This window comes from Macrosteles quadrilineatus, unplaced genomic scaffold (genome assembly GCF_028750875.1).
Source record: "Macrosteles quadrilineatus isolate MER2022 unplaced genomic scaffold, UCM_ALF_1.0 Scaffold_3__2_contigs__length_128488019, whole genome shotgun sequence".
In the NCBI taxonomy this organism is placed as follows: domain Eukaryota; kingdom Metazoa; phylum Arthropoda; class Insecta; order Hemiptera; family Cicadellidae; genus Macrosteles; species Macrosteles quadrilineatus.
This window is the reverse complement of record NW_026542596.1, coordinates 14,871,969-14,899,244: the sequence shown is the minus strand read 5'-3', so window position 1 is coordinate 14,899,244 and position 27,276 is coordinate 14,871,969. Positions and strand designations below refer to the sequence as shown.

The following is a 27,276-nucleotide window of genomic DNA, read 5'->3' as shown; positions in this document are numbered from 1 at the left end:
AATGAATGGTGGTGTCCACTTATCTTTATCTAGCACTATTTTGAGATTATGGCCTTAGTTTGTAAATGCACAATGTTATAATGGGCTAAAAATAAAGTTATAAAAAGTTCTCATAACTTTAGAATGGATCAATATTTTTAAAAACGGATTGCAGAATCGTATTCAGCGTAAAAATCTAGTTTGAAACGGTGGGTCACAACCCTACCTTTACATTTGAAAAAATAACCTTGTATCCAATATGGTGGATCCAAGATGGCGGCAAAAAATGTAAACCCAGTCAAAATGAAGTACTTACTACTCTACAATGATCTGACGTGGTTCGGAGTTGATATCTTAAAAAATGTAGAAAAAAGTAGGGGGGGAACTCATTTAAAACTCACCCTGTATAGATACTTGTCATAATCACTTATTTTGAAGTATATTCAATAACCTCATTACAACACAATTTGACAAATGAGAAAGTTTAGATACCTAGAAATATAAACACACTTTTTGAAGTCTATTACAGTTATGTCTACAACATTCTGTCGTCTCCACATAATCCTACCATTAAAACAATAGCACAACAGCTGAGCAGGTTAGCCAATACTTCAATCAGCTGCAATGTATACATTAAGCAAAAAAGTGGGAAACTTCTCATTAAACCGTCTAAATTTTGTGAACGGACTACAGTTCAAGAAATTGTTGTTATGGAAATTAATAGTAGCCTAAATAGTTGGAATTCTTATGTTCTTGCCCGAGTTTTTAGACTATTATTGGAACGTTGCATAGCTTATAAATATTTTTGTGTGTTTGACACAAAGAAATTTGTTATTGAACGATGGTAATAAAGATATGACCTCAAATAGACATTTAATAGATGGGAAACTCCAAAAAGAAGTTTTTAGTTTATAAATGCGTTAAGAAAATAATCCTTTTCTCTAAAATGCCGGTAGCTCATGAAACCAAAATCATTCAGGAACCATAGACTTTTTTGTAGCATAATATAGTTTAATTTAATAAAGAAAATAACATCTAATATAAACATGACTTAAATGAAGGCACTGTCTTTACACAGTATTTACATTTTATTTGGTAACCCTTTCCTTTCTTTTGGTTCACTGGAAATTATCTCCCTCCGCTTCCACAGTGTGGTTGTTGTCGACGTTGTCGCAGTTTCGGCCGTCTCCGTAGCCTGAGGGAGAGATCTCGTCAAGTGGCGACTGTCCGTGTACTTCCGTTTGATCTTTTTATCCTCCTCACTCGTACTCTTTTTACTTTGTTTGGTAGTCTGTATTTTGAGCATTCGCTCGATGTCGGCCGTCTTTGATCGCATGACCGCCCCCCCTATACTGGAAATGCTCGGGGTGGATGTCCTGTCTCGGTCCACTTCCTGCACTATCGGGATCGTTCGCTCTACCGCTTGCGTCACTGCGGTAGAGCTCGCACTCTTTGACAGTTTCTCGCCACTCCCCACTCCCAGCCGCTGGTAAGGTGAGTCTTTGCTTCGACGTCGTTCTCTCTCCTGCGTCTGCGTCTGAGACAATGAGCTGGACGACTCTTGGCGGCTGTACGTCTGCTTCACCTGTTGAACTTCACCGGCAGTCTTGATCGTTACCCTCTGGATGGTTACCCTGTTAAAACAGATTGTGTTATTTTTTCTAAATATGTTTACAAAATTATGGTTTTCTAATGCATTTAAAATGTTGAAGTGAAGTAGTGAAGTACTGTAAGCGTACGACTTGTTTGCCAGAGGTGTGTGCGGGGGCAGAGCAGTACCAATCTCCCACCACAGCCAAAGTTTCCGTGGCATTGGTCGGACTACGCTTTCTAAAAACATTCGACCAGCGCTGTTCGTGTTGTTTTCCTTTTTTGCTTATTTTTTTTTAAATTTAATTAAAGTACCATACAATGTAATATGGCATGAGGACTTAACATGCCTTCTCTCATACATTTTCAAATACCATAAACCTCTATACCAACATAACTAACTACCCCAGGCTTATAACTAGTTATATAAAGACAATTGAAATAATTCTTAACATTGTATTGTGTGAAAAAGGGAACTTATCCTCATTATAATAAGCATTTCAGGAATCATCAAAGGGGGCCCCCTAGTCTACACATCAGTTTTATCTGAAAAGGTTAGTGTCTTAATTTTAAATAACTTTAATACAGTCCACATTGCTTACCTATAAATTAACATAAATTCCCCACAGCCTTGTTATCCAGATTCCATTGTATCCAAACACAGTTTTCTATAACTTTTAATTGTGATTGGGTGGTTGGCACAGCAACATTTTGAAACTGTTTGACTACGGGTACTGTAGATATATTTTTTTAGGGTGCAAACCACACTTTTTTGTGAGGTAACATATTATAAAACAATTGCAACCTAATGGCTATAAATGTTAATACAAATCTGATCTTTTAAATACTACATAAAATGTGATCACACACTTTGACAAAGATCCCATCTAATCCACACCCACCTACCTGTCTTTGGTCATTACAATCTAATAAATGGCTCTGGCTGTAGAAACAGCTAATCTTTGTCATATAGCTCCACTTTCAATCATCATTCACTCATAGGATAAAACACACATGTTATCTGTCTCAATGTAACGAGAATAATTAAGACAAACCAATTACCTTTGCTGAGGATCAGGTGTTCGTTTTGTAGGAATGGTAATACGTGCAGTGGTGGCAGGGGTGTCTTCAGGCAGGTAGGAGGAGGGGGAAACAGTGGAATCGGGGGAGGTGGGTGGGGAGGAAGCCCAAGAGGGAGGGGAACTAAACACTCCTCCACTGCTGTAACTGCTGACAGAGTTACGAGGAGGACTTACTGACGAACCGACGGCTGAATCAGTGGCAATAGCGACGTGGTGGATGTACGTGGACGCTTGTGAAGAATCAGATGATCTTACTGTAACTGTTCGAGTAAATTATTAGGTGATTTCACTTTAAAAACAGACATGGGACATGGAACATTTAGACACGAAATAACAAGATTTACATAAATTAACATAAATTCCCCACAGCCTTTTTTATTCAGATTCCATTGCACCCAAACACAGTTTTCTATAACTTTTAATTGTGATTGAGTGGTTAGTACAGCAACATTTTGAAACTGTTTGACTACGGGTACTGTAGATATATTATTTAGGGTGCAAACCACACTTTTTCGTGAGGTAACATATTCTAAAACAATTGCAACCTAATGGCTCTAAATGTTAATAAAAATCTGATCTTTTAAACACTACATAAAATGTGATCACACACTTTATGCGCGTTATGACACGGCGCAACAGCAGTTGTAGATAGCTGCCGCGCCGTGTCATTATAGCGCTATCGTGTTATTTTGTGGTACTGTATGTGTAAATTATTTTGATGTTTTTGACATAAAGCTTCGACGATGTTGCATTGCAAAAAAACATGTCAGCTTTGAACAACATTATTTGAAGTTAGACACAATTTTGGACTACTGATGGAGGTAAGCCTATAAAGTCATTTATACGTAGTCCAGGAGCTATCAGAATGAATACTATAATTTCAGATCTTATGGCCGAGCAATATGATGAACAACAGGCTGATCATTTTGAGCAGGATAGTCGACGAATCGCTGCTCGACACTTTTAAGAACGTCAGTGCAATGAAGTCTGAGATTCCTCAAACTTATAAAGTCTCCAACTCAGTGGATGAGATGCACCCACATTGCAAGCGGACAATGTTTAAAAATTTTAAATACCGAGCTATCCTTGCTCCACTTAATGCTGAAACTGGAAAGATAAACAACGAATTTACCCAAATGTCAAATGCTACAGAGTCATGAGGTTTGTAAATTTTTGATTCAACAATTAACTAATTTAATAAATATTTTCAATCCAAGCAAAGATTGGTCTCCCGGTACTGCAGCATAAAATACTCACCTAGGTCTGCGATTCTGTCATTAAAGTACTTACTGTATGAGTGTAATATCTATGGTTTTTGAGTTAAAGGATGTATGAAAAATATTCATTGTGTGTTGAATGGTTTTTGGGAATCAACCTATTGTAGTCTTACATTCCAATCTCAACATGTGCATTTGAATTACAATTGAATAATATGGTTATGTTTTACAAACAAGTGACAGTTAACATCAGTAGGTGAGCTTGGCTTTCCTGTTAGTGTTATATTTACTTAGTTATTGTTATATATTTACATCCTACAAGAATAATTATAGTATTTCATGCTATTTTCTAGTAATATGCCTTTCTGCAATATTTTTTATCAGAATACTACTCATTAAAATAGATTGAATTTTATGAATAAGAATTTCATTGAATATTTGTCAAATTCACCACGGACTTGACCTACCATGATGCCTATCCTGGTCTTCGATGTATGGGATGTCCGAGTCGTCCAGACCCAGTGTGAGTGATGTAGAGGCAGGCACAGGTATCTTAAGTGTAGCTGTGATCACCCCTCTCTCTCCCCCCTTACCTCTAACCATCTGTAATAGGGATTATCTTCATTATTTTCAAGTAAGATTAGGAGCAGAAGAATGAACCATCAATCTTTTAAATGCAAACGTTTTTGGGTTATGTATGAATCTTTCTTTGGTTCCTCTATGAAGCATCTAATTGAGGCTCTGGATAGATCTTTCTTTGGTGTTCATGATAGAGCATCATATTTTGGTATTGATGGATCATATTTTGGCGTTTTGGATAAAGTCTCCTTAGAGGAGTCTAGATGGAGTATCCTTTGAGTATTATTCACATATTTTCATGAAATTATGATAGATGATACAATTGATTTTTACCATAGCACACAATATTATTAAATTCCAAAAATACCCCCTGCCGCAGCAAACCTGCAGACTAAGCAAATTTCCATTTGCCTGATTGGATTTACACTAAAATGTCTCCTTAAAAATATCACATTTATTCCCTATTTAAATAACATTAGTTTAACGAGTACTTAGGTTTGCTGCAACAGGTAGGGTAAAAAGGTGTTTTTTTTTTAATTTTAATAGTTTAGTATGAAATGAATGCATTTTCCAAATTTGATCAAAATATGTTCATAAACAAGCAAACTACAACAGTTGACTTATTCTCCATTAGAATAACATGGACATTTTAAATTAAAGATTTTTGGAATTTTCTCCGTAACCATTAGGCGCATAATAACGCTTCAATATACTAAATTATTTGTTTTTTTTAAGCTCTACAAAATGGTTAGGAAAGATATTGCTAAATTTCAAGTGTTTAGGGTCAAAAATGGGAAAAATATATTTTTACCCTATAAAACACCCATAAACCCCGGTTCTCATAGTCCGATCATGATGATTCGCGAATTCGTTTAAATAAACGTAGGTTTACACGTTTATACCGAATTTCATCAAAATCAGATGATTTTTTTCTCGAGTTATCGCGCTAACGAACATATATATATATATGAACTAGAATGGATGGTGTTTTTGATAAAACGAAAAAGTAGGATAAAAGGGAGGGTAAAAAGGTGTTTTTTTTTTGTAAAATTTTAATAATTTAGTATGAAAGAATGCATTTACCAAATTTGATCAAAATATGTTCATAAACAAGCAAACTAGAACAGTTTACTTCTCCATAAAAATAACATGGGAATTTCAAATTTACAGATTTTTGGAATTTTCTCCGTAACCATTAGGCGCATAATAACGCTTCAATGTAGTAAATTATTTGTTTTTTTACGGGCACATATATCTTATCTTACTAATATTATAAATGTGAAAGTTTGTGTGTTTGTTTGTTTGTTTGTTTGAAGTTCAATCACGCATTAACTACTGGACGGATTGGGCTGAAATTTGGCATGATGATAGCTCACATTCCCGATTAACATATAGGCATATTCTTATCTCAAAAATCCTTTCGGGCTCCACCCCAGTGGCTCTGTAGTTCCCCATGTTAACCTTATGAGTATTCATATTTAAAGGGAATTAAAGTATTTAGTCAGCTGTTTCAACTGAAAAAGTTGGTTCTATGATAAACAAAAGCATTAAAAAGTTATAAGATTTACCAACAGGTTGCAGCACTATTATTTTTTTGCATTTATGAAAACAGCTAATTTGAACTAAGCAGCAGCAAAAAACTGTGATAAGCAATGAGAACTGTCAAAGTAGGATTGTTTACAGTTATATTTATTTTTTTATTTCATGAATAATTTGTGATATTTAGAAAATTTTTTTATAATTTGTTTTTATCTATTGTTTAGGTGAAGTGGTAGAACATTACGACTATTGTAGATGTGCCATACTATAGTATACTGGCCTCTAGGGACCTCAAAACGAAAAAGTAATTCGGTCCCGGGTCCAGGTCTTACCATGAGTACTACGGTAATAGCTTATTCCCTATAGGGGAAATTTGCTAATATTCCCAATAGGGGAAATTCCCTAAAAGAAGTCCCCAATTGGATACCTAATGATTAATGGACATTAATTATCACTCATTATCGCACAATTAAAATAATATGTAATACCTTTTACCTTGAAACACAAAATACCTGGTAAAAATCGGATTCTGATTCTCTGCCATCTTAATAAGTAATATTTGGACGGTGGAAGAGGTCGCATCGAGATATTTATAATATGAGTTCAGTGGGTGTACCGTGGCTGGCTTCCAGAATGTAGATTTTGAATTGTGTATTTTCTTAGTAAAGTATTCGGAAGCTCAGGTATGCAGTGGAGAGACACTTGTTATATTTAGCTCTGTGTCCCTCACTGAGTTTACTGAAGAAACAGCTTTTGTTTGGGAGAAAATTGTCTCTGCATCAATTGTTAGAGTTCAAAGAAAAATTATTTTTAAGAGAAGTACCTATGGCATGATGAATACATTTTTATAATCGACCTAAGTGAACTTATATTGTAAAGGAAATTATGCTGTGGACTGTTTGCAATAGTTTTAAAAATCTTCAGTAGAATCATCAATTTATAATTTAAACCAACAACCTTTCTTCTTGATTAAACATGAATTTTCATCACTCCATACAGAAAATAACTATTTTTGATTACATTTGTAAATATTGTTGCCCAAGCTCTAATTCAGATATGGGAAAAGCGATGAACTGATTTTGCCTTGCTCTCAATTTACTTTCCCTTGCTCTCAAAGTTGATTGTTTTAAGGGACATTTATATTATTGATAATCAATAATATATACAATTTCTCCATTTGCCCACCACGCTTGCTGGTAATAATTTACCAATTATTTTTACAATTTAAATCAGTTGTTTTTACTGTTCAACAATGTAAATGTAAACAGCACAAGAATAGACATAAGCTAGTGTTGCTGTGTTTTAACATAGTGTGTGTTTACGGTGCAATAAACTTCTAACCTTGGACTTAAAACGGTTTCATTGTTAGGTATGTTTTGTACAATACATTATTTTATTTCCACATTAAAAAATAATATCAAATATGAAATATATTAGTTTTAATTTTACCGAGGTCACTTATTTTCCATTTGATTATTTTAAGTTGTGATGAAAGAGTTTTGTTCTTAACTTATATAGGTATCGAAAAAAAAATTTTTGGCAATTGCTCCAATAAGTTCTGTTCTCGGCTTTGGTACGCAAAACTCCCTTTCACATACTCGGCAATGATAAAATCAGTTTGGTTTTGCCTCACACATTAAAATAGAGATTGGACCAGAAAATGCCACTTTTGATGCAGAAATAAAATATACTATATCTGAAAGAATAAAAAATCCTTGGGTAGCTTCACTGATTCCCGGGTAAACTAGCTAAACTCTATATCTCTTCAAAAAAAAAGAAGAAACCCATTCCTTTATAGATATTCATAGGTTGCTTTTTTATTGCAATTGAAAAGGTGAACATTTTTTGGTTAAACTAACTTTAGTTGTAGAAAAATTTAAATTGACTACATTTTAAATCATTATTTTTAAATTTTGACATCCAGAGGCCATTTTTAATTATGAACTTGTAAACAAAATTGCTGCCTTACAACTAAATATGCTACACTATTACTAATACAAATCAGATTTAGAATAGGATTGGTACTAGGAGTAGCAGAAGATTTTCACCAAAACTATTGTCACTCATTCAAAAATGTTATCTTTAATCACCATAGGATCCTCAATGTAGAGAGATTCATCAGGATGACTTGTAGAAGAGGTCCTCCTTGAGGGAGTAGATTGGTCAGAGTCTATTCTTCTTCTGGTTGTCATTGTTTGTTCTTCTCTCCAACGCTTTTTGGTCACACGTTCTCGAGTTCTTTCCTTTTCTTTTTTACTGAAATAGAGATCAGAATTATTTTTAATGTATGCAATATATGTCTGAAATTTTAAAATTCTTTTTGATGAATGTTTTATCCTAAAGGGGAATGTGTAGTCCTGCATTAGGCCCTGAACACATGAGGGCGGCAGCCGCCACGACGGCCGCATAGACCGTACACATGGCTGCGGCTGCCGCCGCGGTTGTGGTGTGATTTTTGGCTCCTCAAAACCCTTGGACACAACAGCCAGTACAGTTATGGAGCTGGAAGAGTTAACCTGCCTTTGGTTATTGCATCGAAGATTAAAAGCAAGGCGAAGACGACAAAGGAGAAGGTGGGTGTACCCTGTAATACCTTGGGTTCATTTGTTACTCTGTACCCAAAAATAAGAGAATACCCTAATAAGTTCTTCAACAACTTTCGGATGAGTGTAAACTCTTTTGATGAACTGTTGACTCATGTAAAAGATCACTTACGTAGTGAACACAGGAGATGTCCACAGGGCGAGCGCGCAGATGTGTGTGACTGTGTGATCCTAGTACCAACCGCAAGTCAACCGCGGCGGCTACCGCCCTCATGTGTACGCTCTCATGCCAACTCAAGTAACTCCAACCGCGTGGGAGCCGCGGCGGTCGAAGGGAAATCCACGACCGCCGCGGTTTGTTGCGGTTGACTGGAAGTGGGCGGTTCCATGTGAACGGTCCCATTTGCTCCTTTGTAATTTCAACCGCCGCGGTTCCCGCGCAATAGCAACCGCGGTGGCTGCCGCCCTCATGTGTACAGGGCCTTATTAGGAGGCTTCAAAATGTTAATTTGAAAATTTCAAGGTGTGGGAGGAACTTTTGATTTATTTTCTTGTGGAGGTTCTTTCTCCACCATGAGCATTGTAGTACATGAGGGCCTGGGGGGGAGGGGTAATTGCCTTAGAGACCAGTTCTAGTGTTAGACACCACTTAACTATAGCATTGAATCCTCCTCTATATTTCTCTCTTTTTCTCTCTATATTTATTCTATGAGGTATCACTAATCAATATGCCAACATTTAACAACTTAAGAAGAATTTTCAATTTGTTGACAGTTGTTTTACCTAGGTTTCATCTCCAGGTCAGGTCCACCCATCCCCGCAGTCTCGTGGGTGAACGCCTCTCGTGACCAGACTTTGCGCTCCATCAGTGACTCTTGAGAGATCTGGAACCTCTCATCCGACACCGTGCTGTTGTCTAGATCCTCAGTCCTGGAGGAGGTTACACAAAAACATCAGCACAAAATATAATGATACGGAAGTGTGAATGTAAAAGGTATAAGTCATATAAAAGGTAACAGAATATTCAGCAAGAGTTAATAACACGGAAGTATAAATATAAATCAACAAGTTTCAATAACAAGTTGGTTTATTGGCAAAGAAGAACTTGGGTCCAGTAACAAAAACTACAGTATACCTAGCTATTTCCTTGAAAATTAATTAAATTCTACAATCAACAACAAAGTAGAGTATTAATTGCATAATGGTGTTGCTTGCGTTAGATTGATTGCCGTTTTTTTAAAGAAAAAAGTATAGATAGGCTTGATTGAGGATAAGAACGTCCTAACATTATAACTCAATCTTTGATATTTTCAGTCACACATAATCAACATTATAAAATTCCAAAAGTGTTAGTTTTAACAAAAACAATAAAAATGATGAGTTTTCACAGTATCAAGAACAGTATTAATAGTATCACAGTATTAAAGAAAACTCATTTTATTAGACAACTAAAACAAATAATTAAATTAGTTTTAAAAGGGTATACTTAGTTTTCAATAATGTACATATATGCATATATGAATTTGAACGGAGGGTGTTTTTGGCCTTTGGGGACCTCAAAACAAAAAAGTAATTGGTCTAGGTCTTACCATAAGACCTACGGTAGAATAGATCGATTCTACCTTTGGTAGAAATAGATATAGGGAATAGATTATTCCCTACATGGGAAATTCCCTAAAAGTTTATTGACAAAGAGAGTATCAGCGAGAATATGTCAAGTAAATAGGTTTTTAATCTCTTTATAAAATACAGTTATTTTATAATTGAATTATTTTTACTACAATGGTCAAACTTACTCTTCAGTAGCTAAATCCTTTTTTTGCATTATTTGGTCTAAGAATTCAGGATGAGAGTCCATCATGTGGACGTAAATCTCGTGAAGCAAATCTGCTGAAACCTGCACAAGAGGATATAAATAAAAATTTGATGAAATAATAGGGTACTTACCTAAGACAATTTGGTTTCATAATTTATTCTTTTGATAGATGATTTGAATATTAAAGTTTCTACATGATTTTTCTTTAAAAAATTTATCAGATTTCAACTACCTACCTGAGGGTTTTTGCAACCAATGACAATGGAAAGAAACAAAAAATAAACAATTGGTTAGCAACAGTACAACTTCAAGGACGCACTGTTCCTTTGGAAAAAACTCAGGTCTAAATGGCTTTCTAAAAATGTAATTAATTGTATCATTCAAATCATCCCAGAAGCCCGGAAGGGCACTACTGTGTTGTGTCGTTGTGTAAATCAGAAACATGAGCACTAACTAAACACGGAGCAATAGTTAATATTATTTGAATTGGGCCCATACAATATTAATTAAAAATCTTTAGCCCAATCCAAAATCAGGATGGGTGGAGAATAAGAAAGAACTGAGAGCTTGAGGATGAGTACGGATAAAATTAAGGTAGTAAATTAAAGTCTTTAACAAACTCAAGCCCCGGTCAAGCCAGCAAGTTGAAATCTGTCATCAGTGTTGTGTTCTTTAGCTCTTCCACCACTACTGTGGTCGGTTCCACAGTTCCCACCCTTTTGCGATAGACTTGTTATAGTCACCAATAACTAGGTCTACACCCCCGCCAATTATAACCTGTCTTCTACCATTAGATTTCTATGGGTATGGTGAAACAAGAAACCCCTATTGAATCCATTGCCAGTTGACACACGTGTACAATGATAAGTGTTTAGGTGTAAAACCTGTACATACAAAATTATAGCATTGAATTGAAAATAACTTTATTCATAAATCATACAAGTATGTACATTGAATGGCGTCAAAATTCTTAAACTACTTAAACTTACAACATAATATCAGCTGTACAGTTCATCAAAATTATGCAGTACTTTTTGTGTTAAGTATATTTTAAGCTGGGATTTAAATTTTTTACAATCATCAATTTTCCTCAACCCCTCTGGAAGCCCTTCCAACAATTTTCTTCCAGCACATGACGGTTTTTTGTTATAAAATTCCAATCTATGGGCACCAACAGCAATTTTGTTTCTATGCCGGGTGCCATATTCATGATTATCCCCTAGTTTAGGTAACATACTTTCAGACAAAAGATTTTTAGTTAAAAGAACGGTATGGAAAACATAAATGCCGTACACAGTCATTATACCCATGGCTAAGAAATGATCACGTACGGAAACATCCCAGTTTAAATTTAACATTAGTCTTATTGCTCTTTTCTGCAAAATTAAAATTCTGTCCAAATTTTTCTTTGATGTTCCACCATAAACACTTATGCCAAATGATATTGCGGATTCAATGAAAGCAAAATAAAGCTTTTTCAAAATATCTGCTGAACATACTTAATACCTAACATATTATATATATGTGGCTATAGATAGCTAGAAGAAGATTGTACGTATGCATTTCAAAGATGATCCTGGGAACATCACCAATTTTCCATCCAGACATAAATTAAAGTTAAAATAACTTTGATTGTGAATATTTGACTGCCAGTCTTTTCTTCTCCCTTCTGATGAAGCACTGAAGTCCCCAACTGGGGTGAAATATTAAGTTTTCTGTTTTGTGTTATTTACTTACTTGTGTGCTGCGTCGTTGACCGACAATGTCAGATAGACTGCGTTATTATATACATTTAAAAATAAACACTACTAGAAATCTAATGTTATGTGTTTTATATGTGTTACCAAGGCTAATCTGGACTCTATCTACCAGGTAAGGTAGCGGATCCCTATCCTTGTATATAATAATCCTGATTGTGAATCAATGTTTTTACCAGATAAAAACTATCACATAGTGGTAGGAATTTACAAAAATAGTAATGAAAAAAGTAAAGAGCCTCGCGGGTAGCATTAAACTTGCTTTCTAGACCACAATGAGCTGGTCAGGGGATTTAACTTATGGAGAACCCTCATGTATACCAACCCAGTCACTATGGTAATCACTAAGACTTATATGCGGAAGGCAGGAATGCGAGATGGAATGACAATGAACATTCAATAAATAAAATGTCTATCTAGGTAACGTAGAAGGAAGAAGGCTGCTTGACAGACTAAGAATGAAATGGACATCACAGAGAGGAGAGACTGTCGATGTTATGTATTATTATGTGTATATTAGTTTATTTTTCCCATTTATCCTATTAAACCAATCCAATTCTGGTTAAAAGTGTATTAGTTACCAGGTAGAGATCTCGATAGTTGTCGATGAGCGCTCGGATGACATTGATAGCGTCGCTGCGCTCCTCTGTGCGCTCCGCACTCAACTCATCCTTCCCAGAAGGTTTACAAGGATGCAGGATGTTGGGAGCAAACAGTGTCGCCAAGTTGTTGCTGTCCATCTTGTTGCCCACCACCCATTCTCCTAGAGTCAAAATAGTTTGTTAAAGATGTTCTCTCTGAATTCATAATAAATACAGATATATCTTGGTCGTTTATTACAAATATATTGTTATCACTGAAACTGGCCAAGCTACTTATTTGCACCCAAGATAACTAAATTAATTGAGCATTCACACAGGCTACCTGATGAATTTGCTATACAATAAAGCCATTCCAAGATTGTAAAAAAGTTAAAGTAACTCAATGCAAAGTACAGAAAATTCAAGTTATTTATTTATGTTTTTTATTCAAACCCGCATTGTCCACAGTACAGAACTGGAAATATAATATAACTACCCAACAATGACATGCAATATAAAATATCTTGAAGTATATAAGAGGTGTTGTATCTTTCAAGATGTTTATGACCCCACAATAATCTCAAGTGTCCTAATTTTAGGAAGCCCAAACTGAAATGGCTGAAAGTTTTCAACTATGTACCAGTAGTCCAATTCATTGTCCTGATTTCTTAGTGGATTGTAAAAATATATGCAGCGTACTCAGTGGCTGTTTTAGAATATCTTAAATATATATTGGGATTCGGTCATATACATATGTGCAGTTCTGGGGAAAGACTACCACTAACTATGACACACTAAAATGGTTCAATTCATCCACATGTTTGTTCTGTAACTGGCTACAAATTTAAGATGGATATGGACTCTAGAGTTTTACTCATACCTGAGTTGTCTTTGTGATCCTCCGAATTGTGGGCCACTTCAGCCAGTAGACAGAGCAAGGCGTACAGAGTGTCTCGGTTGGGCACAGGCAACAGTTGGACCAGATGTTGCAATGCTTCTTGCTGTAACCGCCTGTTCCGTATCCCTGTAGACATACACTGTATACACTCGTACATTAGCTAAAACACCATTGTATACTACAAAACATATACAGGTAAACTAGCTAATAGACCTTCATATAAACAAACACACAGATATTGTATAAGCCTACACTTTTACATTAGTTAAAACACCATCACATAGTTACTATTATATTCAAACACATAAACTCTGTGTACAAGTGTACATTAGTGTAAACAGCAAAAATCTACGTACTACAATCAAACACAAATACAATGTATACCCTCATACATTTTAGCCAAAACCATATTGTATACTACTACAATAATACACAGAAAGAAAATAGTTGTGTGAGCCAGTCACAGAATGCGCTAGTGTCTACAAGTTCTATTTCATAACTTATATTTTGTTGCTGGCCAAGTTGATTGGTCATACCAGTTGCTATAGCTCACAGTAAATCATTAGTTTAACTTGGTAAAAAATGTTTTCTATTCAACAGAAATTAGGAATTTAGATCAGCACAATCTGTTGGGTCACATCAACTACAACGATTTTGATTAAAAATCTGGAAACAATTTAACATGGGGATTGGAATGTCTAGTTGTATTAATAGTCAAAGATACAACACTCTCTTATACTACAATCAAACAGATAATTTACACATTTTCACACATCTAATCAGTGTATCCTTGAACTTACTTGAAATTAATAGTGAATAATTACCCTACTCCTCTAGTATGCCGCTTAGACACCTTAAATAATACCCTGGATATACTACTATACTTACATTACCAGTAACTATAATACCATAATATTATACACGAAACAAACTGGCATTGTTATAACAGCGCAGTGTCATGAATATTTTCTCTATCTGACAAAGCTATGAGAAGTTTAAAAAAAACATTTTAAACCAATTTAATGTGGTTGCAGAAATAACATTTAGTAATATGTTATTTAAGGTGTTTGGAAAGTGATTTATTAACAATATTTTTTTAGATTTTTGTAACAGGGAAAGAATTGTCATGAGTTGATTAATTCTAAAAAGTCAGAAAAGTAGAACTAAAAAGTCAATTTAAGAAAGTTATATCAGAACAATTTTTGTGAAATAAAATTCTTAAACTAAACCACACACCTCTACCACCTAATATGTATCTAAAAATCTTGTTATTAAACCATAATCGAAAATCTGTTATTAAAACAACGTAATATAACTTCAACTTGTTAATCAAACAGTTGACTTCATCAACTTACCTGATTCAGAACCACAGAAAAGCTTGTTTCTTAGATTAGTAAAGTTTTCAGGAGTTGAAAACGTCAGAAGTTAATAATAACTTGAATTTTGAATTAAATGTAACTCGAGAATTGTCTTGTTTTGAATGTTCCATTAGAGAAGAATCATGTTCAGCTTTCAGTAGGTTGCCAGACAAAAATGAATAAATTTTTCGATTATGCTAAGCCAATATATAAGTTTCTTTTATAAAGATTACAAAAGTAAACAGTTATTAGTTTTAAGAATTGTGAAACACAGGTGGGAACAAAGTTAGTAGTTAGTGTTAGTGTATTGGCGACAAAATGGCTCCAATTTAGGTTTCCATACCCTCACAGATAGGGAATAACGGACAAATTACAATTTTTTCAAAATACTTCTATTTGTTTGGATAAAATTGGCATAAGTAGACTAAATATTATTTTTATTTTGAAATTATTGTCATTTTTAGGATTCTCATTAAGTTTCCAAAAACAACATTACAGATTTGTTGATATATAATATCTAAGCCCTTATTCTGCAATGGAAGCTCAAATTTATTTACATGTATTTGCTGAAATAATATGGCAATATCTGCATTAAAAGTTATGTTTTAATGGGGTGTATTGTTTGTGAACTGAGATTTTCTAGCAATAAAATGAAAGAAATCATTTAATTTATAAATTATATTTTATGTGAATTAACAGTCACAGGCAATAAGTATTGTTGTGCAATTTTCATTCTCTACGAATTACCAATTTACAGATAATCTCTGCATTGATTCTGAGGAGTAGCAGAAATTGGATGAAATAAATTTAACTCATTTGTGGTTAGATACCAGCAGAAAAAAGGGAAGTCACGCCAGGAACAAGATGTTAATTTTGTAATTAATTAAAAATTTAGTTTAATTTCTCATTTTTTTAAATCATGTTTTATAAGGATCATACTTCTCAAGGTTCACTCAGGGGGTTTTAGATGAAAAATATTTACCCATGAAACAAAAAGAATTAATTGGTTGTTTACCTAGAAAAATTATATTTCTTAAGATCTGTCCATTAATTACTGTAGCATTCTAATCTGTTATTATGATCATTTATCAGCCACTATAGGTCGGCCGCTTAGAAAACGACCTCCTCCAGCATTGGTTTAGCATTTTCTAAGCGGCCGAACTATAGTCCTGGTGATTCCCCTAGTGGGAGAATTTAAGTGTCAAAGTATCAGAAGACATTGATTATTGTAATGAGTGTCATTTAAAAGGAGTATGCTTTTGTTGAAGATCAAACCAGAGGTATTGGTAACCGTTGAGGATGGTTTGGGATTTAACAGCAAAAAAAGATAAAAGATTTGATGTTGATTTGTTGGTAGGAAAAATGGTTGGCCAAGGAGTAAAGGCGAGGACACACTTGTCATACACCCTTCCGATCCTACTACAATCCGATTTGCGGGATTCCAGAGGGATCGGTGCGGGATCAGAGGAGGTGAGCACACATCTCATACACGCTTCCGACCCATCTCCAATTTCTTCCACCTGGTCGATCAACACTCGCCAGCCTGATTTGTAAATTACGTGCAGAAGGTGATAAACATGTTCAAAAACTTCGAACTTCGCGATTTAGCCATGATGGCGGTTTGTCTAGATGAAGAGGAAGAAAGTCAGACATCTCTGGAGGGCAGTGGAAAACGGAGAATTTGGGTCCATTCTGCATGGAAGGAAAGATCCACAGAAGGAGAGTTTTCTACGATCATGCCTCATCTCTTGGACGACTAGACGAAATTTTGCCATTATTTTCGAATGTCGAAGTCGACGTTCAACCAGTTGGAGCTCAAACTTAGAGAAAAAATAACAAAATAAAAATTTGTACAAGAAACTAGTCTAGAAACAACCCGTCCTGCATCCGACAAACGAATAGACTGCAGTGTTGGTGCGTGATCGGAGTCAAAATCGGAGTAGGATCGGAGTATGACGTGACGCGTGTTGGAGAGGTGTAAACACCCGCTTTCAAAGTTATGTACCATATTCCCCTCTCCGACAGTCGTACCACAGTATGATCGGAGTCGGATCGGAAGGGTGTATGACAAGTGTGTCCCCGCCTTAAGTTCCTAAACCTAGATCTGTTGAATACAATACTTACTCTGTGTCTGAATGAAGGCCTGGTAGAGATCTTTGCACAATAGGGAGTCTGGAAGATCTCTGAAGTACTCTTTGAGCAATGTTGCGACATCATGAGGACATAAGTCTGCTTCCATCGTCATCTCCTTCCCACAGTCAAAGTCTTCTCTCAGCTTTGCATGCAACAGAAAAATATTCTCATATGACATAGCATTGCAATTATTAGAAACAGTACTATAATAAATATTGTCACATAATGCATGACTATGGAGGACGTAGATTATATGAAAATGCAGAGAAGGGTATTATAGTCCATTCACGGAATTTAGGCGGTTTATTGGGAAGTTTTCCTGGGTTCCCCACCACTTGTTTAGTTTAATTATTTCAGCTGATCAGCTCTCGGCTGTTTTTACAAAGTTAGAGTGAGGTGGAGGCGATGGAATCACTTCTCCTTAAACCGCCAAAGTTTTGTGATTGGAGTACAATAGATGATTATTATTACTATTAGAGTCATCAGTTAATTAGCTGGGTAAAATTTGTATTCATTTCCCTACATTGATAGTCAATACACCAACTTTTTTACATTGTCGTTAAACTCCTTGTCTCAAGTAACACTAGACAAGAATACATTGTATTTCCTTTACAAATTGTTGGTACAGTAACGTTACAATTTTATTTCTAATACTTTTAAGATTTATTGGCCTACTTCGATGTTTTAACAATGCCCTGTAATGATAACAGAAGGTTACCTTAGTGATAATGGTGTTTAATTCAAAAAAAGGTTACGGTAATGTAGTCAGTTAGAAACTTTAAAGTCTACAGCTAAACTTCAAGGTATCTTAAGATATTGCAGCCTCTGGTAAGAGGTTCAATATACCTCACAAACAATTGATTTTTTTGTGTACCTATTTGAAAACAAATCGGACAAATCATTAGGTAGACAACTAATAACACAGATTTTTCTGAAGTTCTCACTTACCTGCCGTACTCTCTTCTTGGAACTGCTGACTCTGAAGATGCCGAGGGTGTGGAGCCCGTGGTTCTCCAGGTGCCTGAGACAGGAACTGACGATGTTTGGTACTCCGCCCTGCTCTAGACTGAGATCCAGGGCCGAGCCTACTGACAGGGAGTCCAACAGTCCAGGCATACTCAGCGTCGGGGACATCAGACTCTCAGAGGAACCTTTCTGAAACACAACTTATGGTTTATCTGCTATGGTTAAATGGAGGTTTAATGTCTAAAACTGTCAAGCCCAAAAACTGTATTAGTTACACATTACTTCAGGCTGGGTATAGATTCGCGGCATTATCACATAGAACTATAGCTCAACACCACCAGGTGATTGCCAGGATTTGGCTGTAGACCTATACCTAATACAGATTAAATATATTCTTCGATTTTTTTAGCATTTTACTACACAACTAATCTTATCTTACTAATATTATAAATTTGAAAGTTTGTGTGTTTGTTTGTTTATTTGTTTGTTTGAAGTTCAATCACGCATTAAATACTGGTCGGATTGGGCTGAAATTTGGTATGATGATAGTTCACATTCCCGATTAACTTATAGACATATTTTTATCTCAAAAATCCTTTCGGGCTCTGCCCCAGTGGCTCCAAAGTTTCCCATGTTAACCTTATGAGTATTCATATTTAAAAGGAATTAAAGAATTCAGTCAGCTGTTTCAACTACACAAGTTGGTTCTATGATATTCAAAAGGGTGCAGCACTATTATTTTTTTTGAATTTATGACAACAGCTAATTTGAACCAAGGAGCATAAAAAAGCTGTGATACACAATGAGAAATTTACTTTTTTATATTGTTTAGGTGCAGTGTTAGAACATTATAGCTATGGTAGATGTGCTATACTATAGTATACCATGAATTAAAAGAACAAAATGTTCTTAAACTGTGTCCTCTCCCATTGCAAACGCAAAGCACGAGTATAACTGCAATATTAAATTTATACTTATACCACGCCAACCCCGTACGGAGGACGGGTACTCTGCTAGTTTATTATAATGTTATGTTAAAATCCATTTCAGTAATGATTCCGTGGCCCCTCTGACAAGTTCGACCCCATGCTGGTTATATGTGTTTGGCATTACCCTATTACACTGGGTTGCTGATAGGCCGAGCAGTGGATGAGTGGCTTTCGGCCAAGAGAGATTGGTGAATTGACACTCACACTTGCACTGGCAGCTTGGTAGCCATTGTCTGTGCATTCCGGGAGTTATCTTTGTTTTACCAGTTACTTTCTCAAAGGTTGATTGTATTCAAAGAAATTAACTGTATAAAACTCTACAACCACTACAAGGTTCATTGTAATTTGAAGGAAGACAGAATTTAAGGACCTAAGACCTGCAAATACCCAAGGTTATAAGATTAGGAGTCAAAATTATCAAGGCCCACTTGGTTAGTTGTGTTTCAAAACCTCTGGAAAACGTGTTATAAGACTTTTGTCTAAACATCTTTAAGTGTTGTTCTTAAACGCTTAGGAAGATCCTAAGATCCATCCATAGTAGAAATAAAGTACATAAATTTTCTAAAGAATTCAAAAGTTCATGCTGTTTTGAAACCACATAAATAAAGTCAAGTGTCTAAAAACTTTGCAGTTACTTGAAGGTTTTTTTTATTTTAAAGCCACTTATAGGTAGGTGTCAAAGACATGGTGAACCATCAGCTTTGAGTAGTTTCTAAGTACAGTGCTATTGTTCCAACTTTTTATACAAAAAATTAGTGTCTAAAACTTTGAATGACAGGTGAAACAACTATAGTTCGGCCGCTTAGAAAACGACCTGCGCGCTAATGCTAAACCAATGCTGGAGGAGGTCGCTTTCTAAGCGGCCGAACTATAGCTACAAATACTAAACAATACAAACACAGTTATTATATCAACAATGCAAACTGCAGTCCTACATCACTGAAGTTCACATTAATCTGTTAATGTGTGTGTATAAGTCCACAGTACACCTGGACTATATCCAGGAATGCATTTCCCGCTAGAAAGTAATAAACTGCTTAATTTAATCTTTAACAAATTACTTTTTATTTTGTGAACACAGGAAAACTTGATTGAGACCGTCATTAGTTAACGCTCAATATATCTGAATGGAGCCAATTTTCAACCACTAACTCAGTGGTCTCAGTTACGTATCTGAGACTATGAGTTTATATAAACCTGCAATGGCAGGTGTGTAAGCTTAATTTTATAACCCAGATTAAGCAGCTGAATTCAGTTTCAGCATTAGATTCGGTTGGTTAAAGACAAGACACATATGTATATAGAGAGTTGTATCTATATCATACATAGACCCTAGTCTTGTGTTCTACAGTGCAGGTCTGTCTGCTACAAGACACTATTAGCCGATTCAATTCCTCTAAATGAATTGTATTATTCATAGGCTGTTTTTATTTAATTTATTAAATACATAAACATAACGAAGCCCAAGGATACAAAAGTCAAACCTTTAATAGAAAGACTCATTGGTTAATTACGCATATAACAAACAGCAACAGGTTCAAGAATATACTCTAGATCCGGCCAGAAATCTATTTACTGACAATGACTAGACTATATCTCTATATTTTTGTAAACTCTTGCTTTTCCTCTAGTATAAGTTTATAGTCAAAGAAAGCACCTATCGTGTGTTAGAAGAAACAAAAAGATTTTGTTTGGGTACAAAATAATTAATTATGATTGCTTGGCGGTGTAGCAGAGGTAAAATAAACTATTTTCTTTTCTTATTTAAAGATCCGGAGGCCTCAATGTAAAAGAGATATTTCACAAAAAACAAGCCAAAATACAATGAATAACACAAAACTGTACAACTAATGCAAATTTAGACGACACTTTGAATAACAGTAGTATTTTTGTACAGAATGACATATGCACGTGGTCTATGTTTAGAACCGATCTTGACTGGCGTCTGTGCCAACATAAATATTGTTATCAACAATGAGCAAAACTCAGCGCCAACGTTTAAGAGCCACTTTGCCTCCTCCGCTCTCTTATCAGTCGGATTGTTGAACATAGATCAAGTGTTCCATGAAAGTTTGTCACACTTGGTAGTTTAAATAGTGTTAGAGATTGTAAAGTGTTCAAGGAGTAGTACTATAAAGTGTTGCATCGTGTCTCTAGGCTGCAACAAAGTGTAAACTGTTCTGGGGAGGAAATGTGGTTAAAAAACTTACGATTATTACCTATCCAATTTTTATCTATGGTACTCTTGTATTAAAATATAAGTTATAACCTACGACCGTTTTTTAAAGTACCCTTTTCTGTTAAGTTCTTAGAATTGAAAAGTTTCTCATAACAGCATTGTTTTACTTTGATAACAGCATAGTTTTTTACTTAACAACACGGCTAACAGACCAATGAGGTTCAAGGATTGAGAGAAAAGAAGTAAAATTGTAATGCTTCGAAGTTCAACTAATCAGCTGTTCAGACCAATTTAATTGTTGAGAGGTGCAATTAGTGTTTGGTACAATTTTTCGTTGCATCACTGTCAGTGGCAATGAGAGGTTATGAACGAAAACAACCTCTCCTGACTAGTGATTTTTAAACTACTTATCGTTGTAAAAGATATTAAAGTGTAACGAATAAAATTAATATTAGTATGGTCTTCTTTACCAAATTAGCCTAAAACTATTTTTGTAAAAAGCGTTTTTCCCACGAATTTCCTCATTTTATTTTTCAACTTATCTTTTACAACGACAAAAACAAGCTAACGTATTTTTCGTGCAAACAGCCAAAACAAAATTAATCAAAACGCTATCAGCTGTTAAATAAATAATATAGGTCAGTGGCACTAAAATAGTTTGAAGTGGCTAACATTAGCTGCCGTGCTATGAATAGTTCCAGGGAATAGACAAAGCGACAGCGACATCGTGTGTCCGACAGATCGGAACACTTCGTAAAAAATCGGCAACAAATCGGCTGTTGATATCAGTCTGGACAGGCAGAAGTGGTCAGATGATGAACACGGGCTGAAATAGCACAAGATATCAATCCGGAGACATACATCTGGTCCACACCTCGAAATACATATCTGGAGGAGAGCCGATCCTTGAATATTCGTCAATCGAAAGAGAAATCGCGTATCATGGCTTGACAATTGTGGGTTGGAGGAGGTTTTTATGGAGGGTTGGTATAAATTTAATTCAATATAACAAGATTTCAATTGTACCAAACATTTACTGTTTACACTACTATTCGATTTCTCACAATCATAGAAACCTACCTGTAAACAGTGTTCTTTTGCTTCTAAAATAAATGAAATAACCGTAACTAAGTCTCCTTAATCAATGTGTGTTAATAAGTGTGTAAATGTAAATGCAAGCATGAACATGAATAGAGCTGGTAGAACGAACTGGTTTGTATATTATGTTGTTCGTTAAAGTTTTTCTAGTACGGAATTAGAGATATATGGGTCATATGTTTACTGTATTTTTCACCACACTATGATGTTTTTAGCTGTATTACATACGTTAATTGATGGCTGAAAGTTACGTTTTGCTGGCCATGCCAGCTGTCATCGTAATTTGGGGACCGAGCAGGTTTTTACATCCCGGTACCACAAAATCAGCTGTCCGCTTGCATATTAATTACACAAACAGTATCCATAGAATTGGAATAGAATTGATTTATTTTCACCGTTGCCTAGCAACTGTTTATTATTATTTTTGCTGATTCCTGAAATTACTTCTTCACACAACCTTAAAGTTGCGTTGACTATCAGTTTTCATTATTATTGTGAATAGTAGTAGTGTGGTGAAAAATTGTGTTCGTACCACGGACCGAAAATGGTTTTGCAGCTCATGATCGATTTAAGTTCTCGACTTCATCTCGAACTTACAAACTATCTCGAGCCGGCAAAACCTCGTTTTCGGCCCTAGGTGCGAAATATACTATTAATCCTTGATGTTTTGATGATCATATACAGGATATCTGGTCATCAGTGTTACAAACCTTTTTGGTGTAAGTAGAAAGTAAATGAAGTGTGATGATGCCTATAATAGGTTCCAAAAAGTTCTGAAAGTTAGCTTCCTAAAGAATTATTTTAAGTTTTAAAAAAATAACCATTTTTTAAACACAACACAGCAATTTCTTAATGACCTGTAAATGGATTTGAGTAGATGATGCAATTTCGTGTTCTCCATTAAATTTTGAACAAGAATAATACAATAATAAGGTAATATATAAGGGAAAAAGAGGAACAAAGGTGAATGAAGTATATGAAGATTTTTTTCGAAAATTTGGTAGGATTGTCTTTTAGTCTTTTTATACAAATTGTAAAACTAATTAAAACCCAAATAGCGGTTTCCATTAATTGCCTGAATTAACATCCACAAACCTTTTAGGTTACTTTTTTTAGGTAACCTTTTAGGTAGAATGTTGTTTCTTAAACGGATGGGATGTGTAACTATTTTATTTAACAGGATTTAATGTCAAGATTAACAGATGTCAAGTCCTCTTCCCGTTCGTTGCAAAGCACGGGTAGCGCAGTAAGTTTAAACTAATTGAACGTGTTTCTGTTGTGCATGTAACATATTACTCGTCATGGCGATCCGCAGTCAAAACCGAAATAACTTTCGATGTTTCACTGAATTTAAAAGTCAATTAATTCCACAGAGGTATTGTTATTTTCGCAAAACTACCTCCTAAACCTAGCCAAAATGTTTAGATAAGGAGTAGTGTATAACGCCTTCACTTCCAGATTTATACCCTGAAGACAAGAAATCGTGTATATTCTTCATTGTATAATTTGAGAAAAGTTCATATAAAATCTAGGTTTTGCTTTGCAATTCATTTTTCACTTCAACATCGTTCTTAACAATTAAATGTGTACTCTAGGAACAAAAAAGTGAATAAGTCCTACCTCATCCTTTGCGCCATGCTCTAAATGTGAATAAGTCCTACCTCATCCTTTGCGCCATGCTCTAAATGTGAATAAGTCCTACCTCATCCTTTGCGCCATGCTCTAAATGTGAATAAGTCCTACCTCATCCTTTGCGCCATGCTCTAAATGTGAATAAGTCCTACCTCATCCTTTGCGTCATGCTCTAAATGTGAATAAGCCCTACCTCATCCTTTGCGCCATGCTCTAAATGTGAATAAGTCCTACCTCATCCTTTGCGCCATGCTCTAAATGTGAATAAGTCCTACCTCATCCTTTGCGCCATGCTCTAAATGTGAATAAGTCCTACCTCATCCTTTGCGTCATGCTCTAAATGTGAATAAGCCCTACCTCATCCTTTGCGCCATGCTCTAAATGTGAATAAGTCCTACCTCATCCTTTGCGCCATGCTCTAAATGTGAATAAGTCCTACCTCATCCTTTGCGCCATGCTCTAAATGTGAATAAGTCCTACCTCATCCTTTGCGCCATGCTCTAAATGTGAATAAGTCCTACCTCATCCTTTGCGCCAAGCTCTAAGTGAATAAGTCCTACCTCATCCTTTGCGCCATGCTCTAAATGTGAATAAGTCCTACCTCATCCTTTGCGCCATGCTCTAAATGTGAATAAGTCCTACCTCATCCTTTGCGCCATGCTCTAAATGTGAATAAGTCCTACCTCATCCTTTGCGTCATGCTCTAAATGTGAATAAGCCCTACCTCATCCTTTGCGCCATGCTCTAAATGTGAATAAGTCCTACCTCATCCTTTGCGCCATGCTCTAAATGTGAATAAGTCCTACCTCATCCTTTGCGCCATGCTCTAAGTGAATAAGTCCTACCTCATCCTTTGCGCCATGCTCTATCAGGCTGCTGAAGCTTGAGCGACTTCCGTGGTGGGACTTCCGCCTCAGATCCGAGTCATCTCCTAGCAGAGAATCACCCTTGGACCTGGCGAGACGCTCGTTCTCCACACACTGGCCCAGGGGAATGCCGAAGACAAGGCCACCACCCTCCACTGGAAACAACAGAGTAAACTAATCCTGCAATTTGTACTTGAATAGATTTTATGATGGCTGAAGTGAACGTGAAAAATGTGTTCTTGAGAGAGCATGGGGACAAGGAACAAGGCTGAATTTACGTTTAGCTATGGTATTAGTTACAGCAGCAAATGTATTAACTTAGTTCTAATATATATTTGGCTCTATGCATTTTGCCCGAAACTTAAGTCTAATGATGAAGCAGAGAAGAAAAAAGGTCAATGACAGAACCAAATCAGTTTGTCAAATGTATTAGTAAGAGAGTTTATATAAAATTATTAAAAACTTAATATATTCAAATGCAAGGGTAAGAATGCATCAAATGCAGGAAACATGAGAACATTGTTTTACAAGGCCCAAACACTTTCATTAAGCAAACAAACCAATGTTATTGTGTTACCTCTAAATAAACTCACAAACCTAAATCATAATGTAAAATACAACAGGGGAATAAACTCGAATAACTACAAGAAAAAAACACGTTTAGTAAAACATAGCAAAAAGCAGAAGTAAAAAAGATAAATTTGTTAAACTAATATTAACTCAAAATATGCTTTCATTAACTGCATCCACAAAGAAGTAAGATAAATAAGAGAAGTAAGATCTTACTTCTCTGTGCTGCAACATAAATACGATCTTACCTTCGAGGAAATTAATTACTTGCAGATATTAAAAATAAATGCCCTAAACGTCTCTCACGAATCAAGCAGACGACGGCGAGACATATTACGTCGAGACGAAAACAATTAAAATCACAGAAGGAAAACAAACATTAAGAACGGGTGTAAAGTTAGGAATAAGTGCGGCAGAAAATAGAACAGCACTTACAACTTTATGATTCAATCTGTTTCTGACTACTATTAGGGGACTGTTGTTATGTGGTTGGTAGATTTAAGAGTAATAAATCAATGGGACCCAGGTGGACGACAGGGGGGTAAGATATGCATTAGTAGCACTATTGGATGAGTGCCTATTTTGTGCTATTTGTGCCCAAGGCGTCATATTCGGCCTACGGCACTGTTTGTATACACAGAGTTCTAACAAATCACACACGGGAGTAACATGGAGTATACACTCTGGCATGTGCTACTTCTCATCATACACACCGACATGTGCTACTTCTCATCATACACTCCAGCAAGTGTGACTTCTCATCATTGACTCCAGCAAATGCGACTTCTCATCATTCACTCCAGCAAGTGTGACTTCTCATCATTCACTCCAGCAAGTGTGAATTCTCATCATTCACTCCAGCAAGTGCGACTTCTCATCATACATCCCGACATGTGCTACTTCTCATCATTCACTCCAGCAAGTGCGACTTCTCATCATTCACTCCAGCAAGTGTGACTTCTCATCATTCACTCCAGCAAGTGTGACTTCTCATCATACACTCAGGGAAATGCTACTCCTCATCATACATTCCGGCATGTGCTACTGCTCATCTTACACTCAGGGAAATGCTACTCCTCGTCATACATTCCGACATGTGCTACTTCTCATCATACACTCAGGGATATGCTACTCCTCATCATACATTTCGACATGTGCTACATATCATCATACACTCAGGGATATGCTACTCCTCATCATACATTTCGACATGTGCTACATATCATCATACACTCAGGGAAATGCTACTCCTCATCATACATTCCGACATGTGCTACTGCTCATCTTACACTCAGGGAAATGCTACTCCTCGTCATACATTCCGACATGTGCTACTTCTCATCATACACTCAGGGATATGCTACTCCTCATCATACATTTCGACATGTGCTACATATCATCATACACTCAGGGAAATGCTACTCCTCATCATACATTTCGACATGTGCTACATATCATCATACACTCAGGGAAATGCTACTCCTCGTCATACATTCCGACATGTGCTACTTCTCATCATACACTCAGGGATATGCTACTCCTCATCATACATTTCGACATGTGCTACATATCATCATACACTCAGGGAAATGCTACTCCTCATCATACATTCCGGCATGTGCTACTGCTCATCTTACACTCAGGGAAATGCTACTCCTCGTCATACATTCCGACATGTGCTACTTCTCATCATACACTCAGGGATATGCTACTCCTCATCATACATTCCGACATGTGCTACATATCATCATACACTCAGGGAAATGCTACTCCTCATCATACATTCCGACATGTGCTACTTATCATCATACACTCAGGGATATGCTACTCCTCATCATACATTCCGACATGTGCTACTTATCATCATACACTCAGGGATATGCTACTCCTCATCATACATTCCG

General features: G+C 36.0%; 1 protein-coding gene across 1 annotated transcript in view; it reads right to left on the bottom strand.

Annotated features, from left to right (window-relative positions):
• Positions 1–985: 985 nt before the first annotated feature.
• Positions 986–27,276, bottom strand: part of LOC128990719 (uncharacterized) — a 48,315-nt gene continuing 22,024 nt past the window's right edge. The window contains exons 4-14 of the mRNA XM_054413253.1: positions 24,782–24,957; positions 18,021–18,227; positions 17,064–17,214; positions 13,564–13,707; positions 12,684–12,865; positions 10,326–10,426; positions 9,313–9,459; positions 8,077–8,242; positions 4,336–4,471; positions 2,632–2,911; positions 986–1,613 (exon numbers count right to left, since the gene is read on the bottom strand). Of these exons, the coding sequence (XP_054269228.1) occupies positions 1,061–1,613; positions 2,632–2,911; positions 4,336–4,471; positions 8,077–8,242; positions 9,313–9,459; positions 10,326–10,426; positions 12,684–12,865; positions 13,564–13,707; positions 17,064–17,214; positions 18,021–18,227; positions 24,782–24,957 (2,243 nt within the window). The 3' untranslated portion in view covers positions 986–1,060. The remainder of the gene's footprint in view (positions 1,614–2,631; positions 2,912–4,335; positions 4,472–8,076; positions 8,243–9,312; positions 9,460–10,325; positions 10,427–12,683; positions 12,866–13,563; positions 13,708–17,063; positions 17,215–18,020; positions 18,228–24,781; positions 24,958–27,276) is intronic.